Source organism: Pyxicephalus adspersus, chromosome 1 (assembly GCF_032062135.1).
Source record: "Pyxicephalus adspersus chromosome 1, UCB_Pads_2.0, whole genome shotgun sequence".
NCBI lineage: Eukaryota > Metazoa > Chordata > Amphibia > Anura > Pyxicephalidae > Pyxicephalus > Pyxicephalus adspersus.
In genome coordinates, this window is record NC_092858.1 from 66790800 (window position 1) to 66809004 (window position 18205).

Here is an 18205-nt window from a genome sequence, read left to right on the forward strand (position 1 = left end):
CCATTTCCATGAAATTTAAGCTCCTGTGCTTTGCCTTCAAATCACTCAATAGTTCTTGTCCTACTTACCTGACCTCAGTAAAATACCCCCCTAGCCGCTCTCTTCGCTCCTCCAATGACCTACTACTGACTTCCTCACTCATAACCTCATCACACACAGAGCTCGAAGACTTTTCTGGAGTTGACCCAACTTCCTGGAATGGTCTTCCACGTCCTATTCAGCTTGCTTCTACTTTCTGCTCATTCAAAAGAGCACTTAAATCCTATAATTTCAAACTTGCCTACCCATCTTCCTCTGTCTTTTAAAACCCTCACTACTTCCTATCACTCCATTATTTTCCCTCCCATTGTGTGATTCTTCCCCCACCTTCTAAGTTGTGAGCTCTTCAGGGCAGGGTCCTCTCCTCCTCCTGTGTCACTGTCTGTCATTTAAATCCCCTAATATATAGCCCTGCGCAATATGTTGGCACTATATAAATCCTGTTTATTATTAATAATAAAAATAACTCCAAACACAAAATAATCAGGTTGCCGAATACTTAATTTAATGAAAAAGTTTTTGTAAAACCAGGACATCAGAAAAGGCTCAGTCCGTTTTTGAAAATTCGAATATATACATATTTATATATGTAAAAACACAGACAAAGTAAAAGCATAAAGGAACAGGGGATGTTCACCATTTGATGGACACAAGGAAAGCTCCTTCATTAACTGCAACAAAACAACATACATGATTTACAAGTGTTAAAGCAGAAACTAGTGTTCACATGGAATGAAATGCAGAGAGGTTAACTTCAAGCAATATAACCCATAGTTCATAGATAGCACCAGTGTAACACTGTTCAGAAAATATATTTCATTCTCTATCACTGCAAGGATAAACCGGAGCAGAACTTGCACAGTGCATATAAAAAACACATCAAGACTTATTCTTGTGACACTGAAAGACTAGATTGGATTTTTATTGCCAAACAAGCCAATATGAGAACAAAGTTAGACAACAAATGTAGGGACCATTCAAATGAATGCAGTAATTCATTGGTGCATCGAGGTGCCATTCATTATGAATCACACTAAAACGAACCTCCACAAATTTCTTTCATTAAAATGCACTGCAATGCACTAATGTAATGTGCAGTGTCAGAAACAAAATCTACAGGTATATTTTATCATCTGCATTGGTGTATTGGAAGCCCCTGTATAATTATATTGCCTTACTGCAATGCTTTTAATACTGTGTAATAAGTAAGCTTTGCTGCCCAAAACAAATGAATGAGAGGACAAACACATTGGGCAGAATGTAGCACCTAACCTCTGTCTGGGTTGTTGGGAAACACAGAATAAAATTGTCAGTATACATACACAATCTCAGATTACATGTACTCCAAAATACTTTTTTAAATTATCATGGGAAGTATCTCTCTATATTTGTTGAGCAGTGATGATACATGCAATGTTCACCCTCAATCAGATGAACTGTAAGAAAAGCAACCAGCAGAATAAGGATAAAGAAGCACAATGAATTTGCCCATCGCAACTAACAGGAAAGGGCCTCAAAGGCACCTAATGGAAGGTCCAAATAACCCCAAAAATAAGGGAGCCATACCAAAATTATGGGAAATCCAAACAAAGCTGTTATATAAATGAATTTCAAAGATAACCAAAATGACAATCTGGCATGTTTTAGAGGCTGTAAGGTTTCCCTTCTAACAGAGATGTGATTGCTGCTTTAGTTTGACTCTTTTTGGTTAGTGGGGAATTATAATAACTGGATATTTTTAATCTTATAAATATGCCTTATCTATTGCTTCTTGACTAAACTTTGTAAACCATTAAAGAAGCAAATTTATTCTTTATATCTTCTTTTATTCCAAAGTTTATTTAGCCCCACCCCATCAATCACTATTAGACCCTAAAATTGCTGGTATGTCCATAATTTACATCTTTGCATGTCTGTGATTAAATAATTCTACAATATTAGTATCACCGTTGCAAAACTACAATGAAAATAGAAAAACAATACATGGTTCAATTTTTAGCTTTAAATAGAAGCATGGCAGACCAGATCAGATTATAGTTTGATATGGTGTGCTTTGAGTAAACCTGTTAACTGAAGCAAAAGTAAACACCTGTTGATTTATGGTAAGAAGATCAGGTGACCGATTCCCTCCCACAAATGCAGCACCGATTGCCAAAATGACAAATCACAGTCATCTCTGCTAGAATTATGTAGCAAAACGTTTCTTTGTAAACTCCAATTCAAATGTCTTGGAGCTCATACAGGGCCAATTCTCCTAATTTTCATGGGCAAAATAAGTGGCAAAGATAAGTAAAAGCATTAGTTATATGAACCTGTTGCTTTGCCATTTACATGTGCAAAGCACTTAACTTTAAATTTTGCAATCACTATATATTTAGGGAAGAACAATAATAATTGCAGAAAAGAAGACCCAAGGTCAAAAGAATACTACAGATGAAGCAGGGCGACTGGGACTAGCTAATAAGATTACCAAAGCCAAGAGGACAGCTTGATCTGCTTCATTCTTCAATCCATTGCTTAAATATTATATAACCTCCCATAGTGTCTGCTACTTTTATCCAGAGATACATATAAACATCACCAGGTTTTAAGTAAACTAAAACATTGGACTAAATAGATAGAAAATCATTAAAGACCTAAGAAAAAAAATATTTTGTAAAGCTTCAGGGGAAGACTGAACAGGCTGGCTGGGCTCAATACAACCATAAATGGTCTCTCAGAGGATCCGGGACATCTAAGGACACCTCCAAAGAGGGGACACTATGCTATTTTTACGGAAAGCCGTAAATTACAAATATGAAAATGTATGGACAATACATTGTATAGTAATATTTTGGTTATATACGGGACACTACTGATTAGAGAGATTATTAGATCATACAATGCACTTTAAACACAAGACGATATTAGGAAAATATTATGTTCTTATTGTTTATTAGCTATTTAAGGGCTTTATGGTTTTATCCATGTGGCATATTAAACTGATCTTGAAATGTACCTAAAATATGATGATAGTAAGTTGTATCCATTAATAAAGTTGTGGACACTGTTGGGGGGTTATATTTTGGTTTATTGATGTATACAATTATTTACCCTGTGTCTGAACACAGAGCAGGGATTTATTGTATTCCGATTTCTGTTGACTATTTCTAAATCTACCACTGGTGGTAAACCTACAGATTGCTAGAACTGCACTGCCTAGAAAATGAAAAGGGGGACAACAAAAAGCCCTGACAATGCATACTACTTTAACACCCGGTAGCCATCACTATAGGAGGTAAAACTAGACCCAGTATTGACATTTAAAGCAAAGATGAAGCCCCAGCGGCCTTTGTGGAGGAGTCCATAACCTGGTAGATACTTGATCTCAAGGCCAATGGAAGCAATCTGAAGAGACAGCAAAACCAAATCCATTAGGTGTGGAATAATCTGCTTTTTTACTTCTCATTGAAATTACAGTGAGAGAAGCCTAGAAGCAAAATATTTAATCTTATTATATATTTATCTTAACAAGTGCAGGGTTAGGGATAGGAATCTTTGCTCCAAGCCAAGAGGATAGGAAGTCACACCTGATAGGTAGAGTTATGCTGTACATTCTTTAAAGGCTTAGCACTGAATTATGAACATCGGAAGGATCACAGGTAGTACCCAAACATGACAATTATCATACACCTGACCAAATATGTAAAATACTGCATTGTGGTAACAATAATTTGTCGAGAAATAGATAGTTTATAGGCTGATAAAATAGCAGCCACGTAATTTGATTGAATCAGGCTTGTTCTGTAAACATAAAATATTGTAGTGTTTGATGCTATAAAAAATATTCAGTGTCATTTTTTGGATCTTGAGGATAATTTTTCATGCATTAATCCCATGCTATGCTCCTGTCTTCTGTGTACCTGATGATGATGCATAATATATAGCTACCATTTATGAATGTAAACAACATTTGGATGTTGGCCTCACTTGTCTTGGTAAAATATTTACAGGTTCATTGCACAACGAGCAATTTTTGTACATAGGCCTTAAAAACCACAGTCTGAAAGAAAGATATTTACAGAAGCACTTAGTGCTTTCACCCACGGAATAGGATAACTAAAAAGCATATTAATATCATTATACAGGGCTTTTAGCCACATAAATTAGGCAACAAATATGTATTCCGAGTTCTGTATGAACATTTGGCTGGTACAAAGAATATAAAAATCTGTAGGATATTTGTGCATATTAATCATCTGGCTGAACTGATCAAATAATGTTTGTTCTTGTTGATGTTTTTTACATTTCCAGAAATAAACAAACAAACAAAAAAACAAATTTTAAATAAAACTAATAAAAATGTTAGTTCTCTCTGTATTCCACTGGGGGTTCACAGACCCACCTTTGGCATTTAGATATGCACTAGTACAAATAAATGTCTCTTCTACAGACACTGCAGTATCACCTTTGGCCTGAACTGTGTGGAATGATGTTCTTTTTGCTCTTACTACGACTGTGTTTGTTTGAGTCTCTGCCAGGGCTTTCATGACTTGGGTTGCTTCTTCGTACTCGTATGTGGTCCTTATTTTCATCACTTTCAGCTTCAGAGTCACTTAGCTCCAGGTCAGGACAATATCCATCATTATCTTGGTAAGGAGTTACAGATGGTGGACATTCAAGAGGCGCTTTGTTCCACGAGCGATCTTTTGCAGATTGTCTCCTTTGAGGTTTTTCACAACCCTGAAGATCTTCCATCGTCCTAACTAAGCTATTTGTTGCCTCTTTGAATGACCTACTAAAATGGTCTAAACTGGATTTCCTAAAGCTACGCGGGCTAGTGAAATGACTTAAAGACTCTTGACTGTGAAGAGTTTGGCTTGAGTTGTCCCTTTGGGATTTGTCCCTACCAGAATGCAAAAGTCCGTTAGATTTACTGGACCTCAAATGTTCAAGCTGAACTTTCCCACTTCCATTTGATGATTGTCCATGGATTACAGCTTGTAGTGACAAAGGTTTACCTGAGCTCCTAAACTGTTGGGAACCTGGAGCCTGAGAATCTAACTGTGAGTTGTTTACACCAAGCAGTCCGTTGTTTATTTGCTCTGGGGCATGCCTGGTGTAGTATTTGGTGCTGTGATCAGATGATCGTTTCTGTAGTCCTCGGTTACTGCTATGTGAAGAACGATTATTCTTTTCCAGATGTCCCAACCGGCTTCCAGTTTTTACAGACCTGTTTTTACAGTCTCCAGGCGTGCATTTTGGCATTTTTAACTTTAATGTAATTCTAGGAGGAGGGTAGAACAGTGTATTTTCCAGTGCACTTGATAAAGGTTGCCCTAAAGAAAAGAAAATACGTATTAGACAAATACTCCAGTGAAATATAAACAAAATAATACCCATTTAGATGTAGTGGTGCTAAATAAGGTTATGATATGGATCTATAAAAAAAAAGTTCAATATATAGCACTGTCTTTCTGAAGAAACAAAATCCCAAAAAGGCCTCTACACAATTTGCGGTCACAGCATAGATAACTGCACTTATCTCCAAATTAAAATACAGTCATTGGATCAGATTGACCATTAAGACGAAGAAATGGACAAATGTGCATATTAATAACTTCCTCTAAGGTTACAGAAAGTCACAGGCACAATATCAAGTTCAAGTAAGCCCCAGGTGGTTAGGACATGTGGGCAGGTAAGTGTAAAAGCGCAGATGGCGATACCTCTGAGGCAATGAAGATAAAGTGCATTTAGTTTTACTACCAACAGCTCATCTGAGTATTTTTTGGAGAGAAGCATCTTCTATGTAGAGTCATAAATTGTGCTGAAGATTTTTTCGGAATTATGGATTCTTCAGTGACAGAGTGCTATACATTAAACTTGTATAATCACTTTTTTTGAATAGCATTGGAAGCCCGTTATACCCCCGTTATGTGCTGCATATATTACATCTGCCAAAAAATGCACAATTCAGTTGTGGTATACCCCAGTAAATTGACTCAATAAGCTTGTAATATTTATTAGGGTTAAAGAGCAAGGAGACTCAAGCAGTTATTTTTTCCTGTTTTGGATGGAATGTGGAGCCGTGAGGTTGAACTTAGGGTTTTAGTCGCTATGGTTCATTGCACTTTGGCCTTTGGACCTGAATGGAAAAATCTAAAAGTGGTAATTGTGCTGTACAATCAGTTTTAATTTTTTGCAGTCAAGGTAAGAAAATAATCTTAAATGAGGAAGACAAGTAGATTAATAGGAGTATTGATTTTTTTCATTTAAAGCCTAGATTTTTTTGTCTTGAACAAGAGAAGAAAAGAAAAAGTTGAAGTTTGGAGTTCCTTCTGGAACACGCATGAGCAACCCAAAGCACCTTTGCTCTCAGGAGGTCTGATGCATATTGGTTTGCATTGCAAAAGAAGGGGAGTGTTTTCAGGATTAAAAACTTCTTAAGAGATGAACACACATGATTTTACTTGATGTGCTTGTACATTAAGCAGCATCAAATTTATCATTTATACCCAACAGCCTGCGCTGAGAACTAAAACAACTTTCCCCATCCTCTAGCATCTGCATGCCATAATCTGCCTCCACTTGCAAACACAACAGTTGCTGCTGTGCAATAACCCATATGGGTCACACACACAGTAGTGATTTGCATGCAGGAGGCCCCAGGGTTTTGAACCAACCAAAAATATGTGCAGGTGCTGCTATTAGATAGTTATGCCAAGTTATGCTTTTGTATTTGTTGTTTTTATGATTATGCCAAATTATGATCAATTAATGACAGATGTATTTTATAACTCCGACACAAAAGCAAAAATGTAAAGCCTTTTTGAGGAAAATGTTACAAAAGCCATTTCGTCATTAGTTACAGTGGAAGTTTGGCCGCATTTTAGGCAAAGCTCCCTCCATTGCTATGTAAATTAAATGACCTGTCCTGCTTAAATATTAAAATAAAGGTTACATCAGAAGAGATGGAAAGGATGTAGTTGTAAAAAGAAAAACTATTTTACTGTAATGGAAAGCCATGACATGAATGAACATACGGAGAAATTCACTAAAAATTCTGTGGAAATTTATATGTAAAGTGCTTTCACTTTATGCTACTACCACCAGGATACACGGCATGCATGCTCCTATACATATAACTGTAACAAGCTGTACTCCCGTTAATCACGTAGTTCAATGATGCTGTAAATTACAATACTTAAACATACCAAGTGAAAGCACATTAACTGTACACATAAATTGCTACACCACACTTTGAAATGCAATTCTCTATATGTTTATTAAAGTTCACTTAATGCCTTTTAAGCAAATTAAAGCACATTTGCCCATCTCCAACTCGCATAGAATGATAAAACAGCCACTTGTATTCACAAACCACTATTGTAAGTATATGAAAGCAAAGATAGACTGCAGAAATTATAAATAATTATTCTATTTAACACATTAACGTTTAAATTTCCACTCTTCACTCATCTCATTCAGCCTCAATAATGTCTTTGTGAAAAGTAGGTTACCTGCAGCTAACTCTTTATTGACAAGTTGTACTTCAAGATTGAAGATTTGTTCATGGATTTTGCTGTGTGAAAGTTTCAGCTTCTCTCTTCTATTTACCATGTAGCACAAATTCCTAACCTGTTAAATAGGAAGAAAAAAAAGTAACGCTTTCCATCAAATTATAAATATTATTACATTTTTAACTATAAATTCAGAGAACTATAACTTGGTCTATCCATATAAAGCAAGACCACTTCATCAGAAACAACGAACTTACATAAATCAACTTTGCCCAGTTTAAGTATATGGATCAAAGCCCCCTTAAATGCCTCTTTCTAAAGTGGACTTCAATTTATTGACATCCTTCAATTGTGTGAAGGCTAAGGTGTTACACTCAAATATATTTGAAAAATCATGTTTACCTTTGCATTTCCTCCGGCTATTTTAATGCTGCAGTTTCAGACGTGATGATATAAAGCTATAAGACATGCTGCGATGTGTGATCTGGCCTCAGTCAGCATGTCTGTAGGGGGGTTCCTATGAGAATGGCTGTTATGCAAGGACATGCACAGAATACTGTAGAATGGCTTCATTCTGTGCAGAGTCTGTGCTGGAAGCCCAAAGCTGACCTCCATATTTAAGCAGGGGCAGGTGAATGAAATTAAAAAGCAATGTTATTTTACAGCAAAAGGGAGATCGTCTGTCAACAAAAGATCTGCCTGGTTGCAGGTTAATATTTAGGTTTAGTTCCAGTTTATTCCTTAAAATAAAGACAGAAAGACAGAGGATAATGCTCATTAATGAGAGGTAAAATAAGTTTTTGTATATATTATGAGACTTCTACATCACATAGTGACTGAATTTACTGCCTATTCCTGTGGCCATACATGCGTCTTTAGAAGTATTTAAAAACTCTAATATAAATCAGTGTAAGAGTAAAAAGATAGGAAATGAAAACATCCATTTCAATAAGCCAATTCACTGATGATTGCAAAACCAGCCAAACGCCCTAAACATGTTTAACCTAGCAATCCCTGTCTGCCATGGAATGACAACACTCTGCAGTACAATAAATTGTAATGTATTTTTGGATGGATTGGCAGTATCAGCCCATGTTGCTTGAACTAGATTTGGACTACAAAACACCTTGTTCTAATAGAAAGAAATGGAATGGGGGCGAAACATGGGGAAAATGTGCATGCACTATATAAAGAAAAGGGCAGCGTGAATTGCTTTGGTTCACTCATAACCTGACATATAGACTGTGCCAAAAAGAAAGCAAGAGACAGCAACAAAAGGACATAAACTTGCATTTATATATTGAGGGTGTGTGGAAAGATAAGAACATCTGTTCTAACCCTTTTACCTTACAAAAGAAAAAATTGGAGAAAAAGTAATCACCTGGACTGGAAGATACAAACAATATACAACCTGATCACTTTTAAGCTTTTCACAAAATTATTCTCAGAGGAGACATTAAATTGATTTTTTAATAACTTTAATATGAAACTATATGTATAATACTGTATAAAAAAGTTTTAAATGTAAAAACTAGACTCACTCGCTCTAGATCTTGCCTAAGGTGCATGAACATTCTCATTCTTGTGTGGATGCTGTCCTCCTTGGGTTGTAACAAGCCATTCTGCTCCTCTTCTTTAGGAGGTACCAATGGTTTGTTGAAGTTACTTTTACGTTTTAGCAGCCAAAAAGAGTAAATCAAGTCCACAGTGAGTTTGGGCAGGCCGAGTTCAGCTGCCACAGCATCCACGTTTACCATAGTGTAAAATTCTTCCTCCAACTCCTTCAGCTTCTGGGCACGCAGGCTTGTTTTCTCACTCTCACTTTGCCTATTTTCAATGATTGGTTTGGGAGTATCTTCTTGGTCCCCTTCAGAGCAGTGCTTGTTCTTGCTGTGCTTTAAGCAGTAGGACTTGAACTTGACTTCATCTCCTTCATCTAAAATTGTCTTCATGTCCAGACTGTGTTCAAAGGCGCAAGTGACATGAAATGCTGTTATGCAGCTCTTAACTGAGCACTGATAAACAAAAAAAAAAAATACTGTCAATGACTTATATGGCAATTAAGTAGCTTAAACAGCACTAGCTAGAAATACATTCATATTAGATGTAAACCCATTCATTAAACTATCATAGATGTTACCATGTAAATGTAATCCCAGAAGATTATTTCTATTTGTCTACCTCTTTCAAACACAGAAGCAGGATCCCATTATCTTTGCTGTAAATTCTGCTAGCCACATAGCTCAGCCTTAACAGATTTCTTCATTTACCTAAGCAGCAGAACACATTACTGCACCACAATTCAGCCTTCATATTTGACTGACCGCTCTATTTAGGTAGAATAAGTAAAAAGAGGCTGAAAAGAAGCAGGTGGGTAAAAAAAAAAAAACTTTTTTTGTATATAACTTATTTCTGTCTGTTTGTGGAATTTCCTCTTTCTGCCATCTCTGACTGACAAAGTAATGAGGAATTTCCCAAATGGCAACACAGAGCAATAGCAAAAGGTTCACATGCACCATAACCATTCTACACACTTCTAGCAGAACTATAAATTTTTATTATTATTTTTATTGCAGAAAGGACAGGCATTGACAGTCTGTTTTATAAAGTACACTGAGCTGTAAATATGCAGCTCTGTGTAGGATTATGGGATATGCCAGGTATTCCAGCTCCTGGAACTGAACAAACTCCCTGAAGAACCACCACCCAAAAGAGGACCAGATGAAAGCAGTGGTGCCCGCAACAAATAGGATGGGTAATTGTAAATACAAAATTATGATCAGCCAGACAATTTTATGTATTGCCTGTCCCTTCTGCTTTTATTGACTCCCCTGGTCATACATTTTTTTTCAGTTTTAGTCCCACTTTAAATCCCAAATCCAACTGAACTTTTTTTTTTTTACACAGAAATGTATGTTTTTTTTTATATAAACTTTGATACATAAAAACTGCATTCGAACAGTGTTTATGGTTATCACCAATAGGCTATTTTGTGCACAGTGGAGATTGTTTGTAGTAGTAGTAAAATAATTACATTGTTAGGTGCTGATCAATAAATTGATAAAAAAAACAACAACTTTGCTTTCCAGAAGTTGGGTTCTTTAAAAGCTTAGTTTTGATTTGTCTATAACTATGGATCTATTTATGGACTCTAAAATATGGTTCTCACCAATGATAATCTTAATTGAAATCTGGCAGTTAAAAAGCACAGGATTTTTATCAGATAAATTCATGAACTCAAATACGAGGGGGGAGTTTCATAGCATAGACATTACAGACACATCATCTTACTTGTATACATGCGCCAGTCTTCAGTTTACAGAGACTGCAGACCAATGCCCAGCGACTTGGAGGGATGTGAGACACCTTAGTAATTGGTTCCATTCTTTCAGGGCAAGCGATGCTAACCTGGAAAAAGAACAAATACGCTTTTATACCATAGAGAAGATCTACAAAGCAATATTAAAATCACAACTGTATTGAAACTGTATCTAAAAACCATCATGAAAACTTGTTTTATATCTAGATATTCTTTTGAAACAGTTTTCATGTGCAACAAATGAAAAAGTTACCCTAAATTACACAATTAAAATTAGGTACATTGCTTCACTCCCCACAAACACTAAACTAACCCATGAAATGGAGTTCTGTATCAAGCTTAGGCAGCAAATTGTAGAGAACACACATTACGGGATAAGAAAAGTATTTTAAAGGGCCATGGGATTGGTGTAACAGGGCTCTAGATGAGGTCTGCTAAGTTCCAAAGCAGGTAAGTATCTCATATCCTAACTCTCATCATAGTGGGTTGTTTTGGCAGAAGGGGATATGGCCTTTTCTCTCCGACACATTGTCAACAGTTTTCAGTGGGCTGTACAGTCAAGGCAGACTCGCACTATCCGAGTACACATTCACAGGCTACTATTAAGTACACTTGTTCAACTGTTTCTAATGCAAAAATAATCAGCTATATTAACGCATTTAAACATGCAGACATTTTCAAGACAACCTGCTAAAGTTCAAACCAAGCATCAGAATGGAGGAAAGTATGGTAGTGACTGAATATGGCACAGCTGTTGGTGCATGGCAGACTGGTCTGAGTATTTCAGAAACTATTAATCTGCTGGGATTTTCATGCACAACCATTACTTGGGTTAACAGAAAATGGTCATAGAAAAGAAAATATCAAGTAAATGGCAGTTCTCTGGGCAAACATGCTTTATGATGCCTGAGGAGAATGTCCAAACTGCTTTGAGCTGCTAGAAAGCTGACAATAATTAAAATAACCATGCTTTGCTAACAAGGCATGCAGAAGAATACCTCTAAAGACACAACACATCTAACCTTGAAGCAAACGGGCTGCAGCAGCAAAGATCACACTGAATGCCACTTCTGCCAGAGCTACAATTAACATGTGCTCTCTAAAACTGGACAAGAAAAGACTGGAAACATATTGCTTGGTCTGATGTGTCTCATCATGTCAAAAAGCCTAAATCATCTCAAATTTGTTTCTTGAACATGACAAGTTCCCAGTTTTCAAAATGTCCTCCACAAGACCTTAATCAAATAGAATATGTCTGAAATGTGGACCGATGAATTATTGTGGTATTGTATATTTGCCCTATTTACTTTATCTCTGAAAATAGACAGAAGTGTGCTGTGAAAACTTATGAATTAGGCCTTCTCCTCAGGCTTTACACCCAATGAAAATAAATGCAATGCTTTCTAACCTATTTAACTTGCCAATAAATGATTTTCACTCCAAATATAAATTGATAATGGTAATTACTAGGGTATCATAATACTAAGTGGTTCTGAACCTGTCAACAGCAGTGAAATATACATGGTTAAAAAACAGAGAATAGACTATTTATTACCTCCGGTATCCATAGTGCACAGCTTACATGGGCCCATTTCGTACCAGTTCTGGTGGCTTTCATAGCTCCACCTCTTTTCGGGCACAAAATACACTGAGGGTGAATCCCTAAAACACACGTTCGACAAAGCCAGCTTCCTTCTGGGACCTTTAGGATGCCATAACATGCCTTTAAAGAGAGGAAAATAAGTCATATAGCAGCTGAATTTAAACCAACAGTTGGTTTAGCTGCATTTGTTCTGCAATGTATGGATTTTTTTTTTCATTACAAAAGGCAGCACTTTCTTCATTTAAAATAAATTAACAAATGTAGATCTTCAGTTTTTCCCTTAACCTGTTGTCCAGTCTCAAAAAAATTTATTCACACAGGTCCCTAAATCATTTTTAAGAAATACTGATTTACCCCTATGCATGTGAGGTCATCAGGAACAATCTGTTGAAAGGACTTAAGAACTTATCTAGGGCACAATGTGGTAAAGCTTTTTAAGTTTAGTATTTAGGTACCATATAAAATTTTAAGCTACTACACATTGTTTTAATAAATTTTGTGTCGCCTCTGAAATTACCTGATGCACGCAGATGTTGCAACTATCACAAAACACCATTTCATTGCCTTCCTCACTATCAGGGGAGCGGCACACATCACAGATGACATCCTCATCATACTCTATGCCCAGACCCTCTTCTGTCTCTATTGCATGGTTCATGTTTTCATGGCAATGACGTTCAAATACTTCTAAGGTCTTCTCCATAGTGTTCTCATCCAGTGGAGTGCAACCTGTGGTAAAAAGAAAAAGGATTACTTTGTTGCTCAGTCAAAAAAACAAAAAGGGTGAAAGATTAATCAAAAATTCTAAACTGTATGTAAATAACACTTTTCAAAGAACAGAGATGTGCAATACATAGAGCATACTAGTCTACATGAGTATTCTGTACCTAGTATAATGTTTGCCACACATGGGCATGAATCTCTTACCCCTTTATAACATTTAAAGACCATAACCATTCTTAAGCTGTTGATAACATCCATTCATGACATTATTATTACCTTTTTTTACAAATCTGCTCAAATGATTACTACAGTGTAAAAACAAAGATGGTACATAATTGTCATAAATCTTTTCAGCTATGAGGTGAAGAAAAATAATAATCATCAACATGTAATATAATAACCAAAGTATGCATACGGCAGGTCTATGCTGGAAGTGGAAAAATATGTAACTAATAAGAGGCTCAGAGGCCAGAGAAGTACCATATTTATAACCAAGTTACTATTTATCAACATGAAATAAGTTTGACTCCTAGCATCCAGTGTCCCTCAAGAGGTGTTAGCATATGAGAAGCATAGAGACACAAACTGACAACCAAGGCAGGCAATAGATATGAAGTAAAAAAAAGAAAACCTTAGGCCTGAATGAAAAATTAATGGTAATGGTAATGGGGGAAAAAAAAAAGATAAGCAGAAAACTACAATAAGAAAAAAGCAACCACTGTTTCCAAATAGGCAAAAGGTGTGTACAATTTAGTACCCACTATATAGGGGAAGCTGCACTTTACCAAATGAGGAAGGTAATACAAATTTCACATAACTAAATCCATGTAAGCAAACAGCATGGAAAAGTGACACAGATGGAAGTACATGTGTATCTACCCTAATAAAAATAAACGCTGATACAAGGATACCCAGACTTTACCATTATTTACTTTTAAGAAGCCGCAGAGTACAAAAAATGGACAGGTAGGTGTGGGGCTCCAGTCAAAATCCTAACACCAAGCTTTTAACACATTGAGGCAAGTGGAATTGACTTTATTTTTACTTGTTAATGGTGATGTGTTTCCTGTACTTGCTGGTGGTGAAGTATTTCTATTTCATATGTCATACAGGTGGACAATTTTGGGGAAATAAATTCTTTGTGTACCATACATACCCATATCTGCAAGTTCAAGGTTACACTCTTGAAGCCAAAAGAGGTCCATGTCATCAAGGTCATATCGGCACATGCTTTCTGCCAGTTCCAAAATGTTCACATATCCTGGCTCAGTTGGCTCCTGGCTTGAGCAGTGGATGTACTTTCGTGGACGAGAGTAGAGCACCTCTTTAACCTTATCAGCAATGACCCTATAGTTAAAAGAGAAAAAAGTACACACCGTTGTATGGTGCATCCTAAATTTACATAAATGTAATTATTTTGTTAGCTTGAAATAAACGCATACTATTTGAACTTTCTGTTAATTGCACAGACCTGAGAGAGGGTTGTGGGATGGTATCTGGATTAGCTGGAACTTGAACACCTTTCTCCCACTCCTGTTTCCAAGTGTCTGTGAAATTATAATATTCATCTAGATTGACATGTTGGGAGTCCGGAATCTTCATAGCACTAATTAAGTCTTTTCTGAATACCTACAAAAATAAAGATGAACAAAGTATTAATACATAAACAGCAATAGGAAAAAAACAGAATTAGACAACTGCAAAAAAACAAAAAAAAAAACCACCAGGTATTTCCTAAAGCCAGCACCCAGAGTAGATTTCTGGAGGCTGGGGAAAAAAAAGCATATATTGATATTGTCCTATATTGTCCTTCTTTCATTTTCCACACACTGGTTATATCAACTTTGCTTATACAGGAATCAGATGCATTACTTTGACACCTAACAGAAATATATCTACAAGCTATAATGTTTTGTTTCTTTTGTTATAGAAAATCAGGAAATGCATAGGCTGCCAATCTCAAGTTCTCTTTTTGATATATTGATTACGTTTTCAAGTGTAACACCCAGGAAACAAGTTTGTTATGCACGGACACAGATATGGAAGTTGAAGGGTACATCAGAATACAGAGACCAAGATTTCTCAGGTATAAACATACAGCACAATATTGTAATATATTACTATACTACATGGGAAAACACAAACCAATCACTACCCCGGGAGCAGAGCAAAACAGTACAGTACAGTACAGTACAGTATAAGCCAGCCAAATAGTTCAAATCATTAAAGTCAAATTGTTTTATATAGTAAAAAAATTAGACCTGTAAGGTAAGTGAAATGGGGCACCCATCAGGTCGAGTATAAATTTGAGTTCCCAGAAATAGCTGCAGGACAAGCCTAATGCAGATGCAATACAATTTAGAGCATCAAAGACAAGCAAAATGGGAAGTAAAAATTTATTTTTGGCATAAAAAAAACAGGAATTTTGTACATTAAAGTTTGTCCTAGATGTGATAACACATTTGTACAGGTTTTCTATATGCTGTTTACAGTGGATGTTCAACAACAAGTGATGTTTGCACAAACTGGGGTTTTTAGACATGCCTGAGCTGAAAGAAGCGACCTACCTCTGAGGAGTCATTAGTTAGAGAAGTTAGAGAAGGGCACTGACCGGTAGGGTTGGAAAATCCGATTTTTCCCACAAAAGAATAATGGTAATACGTTGATATAATTATTTTTTAAAAACAGGGAAGAGCAAAGTCCAACAATAATATTGGTTTGGAAAGAGCTTTGTAGTGCTTCCTAAGTACCTTCACTGGGATTCTAACTGGGGATTTAACAACATACAAACACATTTATGCCATTTGAGATGAATTATTTTGGTTACTGAAAGCAGCAATATTGCCACATCAAACATTTTTGATTTAAACAACTGAACAGTAAATTTCAGCAGGAATACATACTGTCTGGTGAATTTATTACCGATACACATAAAGCTTTCAACTGTTGGCAAGTAGCGCCTCAGATCCTAAAGAACCTGTTGGAAATTAAAAGCCCCGACCGGTCCGGATTGTCTAAGGCGAAAAATCCAGCATGTGTACAGCAGTCTCATGACATCATTATCTGCAATTAACAATGTGTCTGCTTGCAATTTTTTATTTTAATGTTTAGTACCGCTGTAATGCTAAAGTTTTGTGAAGTGCAATGGTTTAAATTTAGCACTCTATCCTCAAAGTACTAAATGATCAGACCAATTGTCCCTATCCTCATAAAGCCTGCATTTGCACTATATTTTTAATGGTCTCTTAACTCTAAACTCTACACACAGTTGTAGGGTAATTCACCTTGAATAAGACATTCTGCGGAAAGAAAATAAATTTAAATTTTTGCTAGAAAAAAAAAAAAAACACAACTGACAGTTGCATACTGTTGCAGAGGAAGATAAAATGTCAGGTTTATTAGTTTCATTCCGAAGACACAAGGATGTCCTCTGAGATATAACAGCTGCTCTTGGCAGATGTCCCAGTCTTGGCTGCACCAACACCCAGGCATGTCTGACACTTGGCATGATGCACCACCAAGCGGCAATGGAATATTAAACAAAATCCTAAATATATAGGCTTTGAACATTCACTAATTGGTTGAAGAAGTCATTTAATAGTTCACAGGTAACAAATCACTTGAAACTGCAAAATTACTAGGAATTTTTTTATTTCTTTTTCCACACTGCTAACAAGACCACAGGCTCTCATTTGGAAAAACAAACAGCTCCCGGTAATAACGTAATGGTTACATTTTCAAAGAATAAACTGGGCAATATTTTCCAATTTGCTGCAAATGAATTTAGAAACCTCCTTTTTAATAAATGTATTGCATTACAATAACCTTACCTTTTGTCTTAAAAACTATGGCTCTCGACCCCAACATTTTTATTTTACACACACGCTAAAATGTACATTTGAGGCCTGAAAATAAGTTATCACCCCCTCTACACATTACATATTTTCAAAAGGCAAAGAACTAGTACAGTAAAAGTATGGCAAACATGGTCAGTGTTGATCATACAAGCATTTGTAGTTATTATTAATAAACTATTTATAAAGCACCAACATATTATGCAGCGCTGTACATTAGAAAGGGGTTGCAAATGACAGACAGATACAGACAGTGACACAGGAGGAGAGGACCCTGCCCCAAAGAGCTTACAATCTAAGAGTTGAGTTTTTTGAGATTTTCTGATCCCTGATTTTTATTTGATTAATTTTTGGTCTGAAATGGCTCCAAATCTCCATATTTACTTAGATCTCACCATCAAGGCTTGCAACAACATTTACAATTTCTTTGTATATTTCCTCAACTAATGTCTGCACATGCACAGTATAGTCTGAAAGATTTCTATAGTAGTGGTAGATGAATAAAAGCAGACATCAGGTGGAAAGGCGAAGAAGGTATAAAAATACTATTGTAAGAATCTTTGGCAAAATCCAGTATTGGTGTATGAGGAAGACAACCCCCCTATTATTGTGAAGAAAAAAAAATAAAAAAATAAAACTACAATACACCAGGGTTTACCTCAGCAGATTTCTTCTCCTCATCATTTGCATATGTAATCTTGTTCCTGTTCTTGTATTCTTGGAAACAAGAAGAAAAAGAAGTTGAAGGACCTATAAAAAAAAAAAAAAAAAAAAGTCAGTGATTGAAGTTGTTTTGAGCAGATGGACAAAGATATTGTACACAAGCACCTGCAGAGTTTGGCTTTAAATACTGAAAAGTCCAAAGTTGATAAATGAAATGTGATAGATAATGCAGCACATAACTCAGTTTACACAAAAAAAAAAAAGAAAAAAAAAACACACACACATTATGATATAACATTCAGTAATTCAGTAATTAGTAATAAGTAACAAACCGGTATTTAACCTCCTGGGCGTTTCACTGATGTCTGGATTTCTATACCAAAAGCAGTACACTGTTTTTCATGAATTTTTTTTTTTGTATTTGTAAATTGTAGACCTGTAACTTACAGAAATATGTCCGAACAAGGGTCTAGTAGATATCCTGAATATAATAAAGTTTGAAACA

General features: G+C 36.1%; 1 protein-coding gene across 1 annotated transcript in view; it reads right to left on the reverse strand.

Moving 5' to 3' along the window:
- Window positions 1-522: 522 nt before the first annotated feature.
- The window catches only part of JADE3 (jade family PHD finger 3), a 28337-nt gene continuing 10654 nt past the window's right edge, over window positions 523-18205 (reverse strand). Inside the window, exons 3-11 of the mRNA XM_072412714.1 lie at window positions 17696-17787; window positions 14655-14812; window positions 14340-14530; window positions 12978-13189; window positions 12413-12580; window positions 10830-10946; window positions 9080-9553; window positions 7539-7656; window positions 523-5357 (exon numbers count right to left, since the gene is read on the reverse strand). Coding sequence (XP_072268815.1) covers window positions 4483-5357; window positions 7539-7656; window positions 9080-9553; window positions 10830-10946; window positions 12413-12580; window positions 12978-13189; window positions 14340-14530; window positions 14655-14812; window positions 17696-17787 — 2405 coding nt within the window. The 3' untranslated portion in view covers window positions 523-4482. The remainder of the gene's footprint in view (window positions 5358-7538; window positions 7657-9079; window positions 9554-10829; window positions 10947-12412; window positions 12581-12977; window positions 13190-14339; window positions 14531-14654; window positions 14813-17695; window positions 17788-18205) is intronic.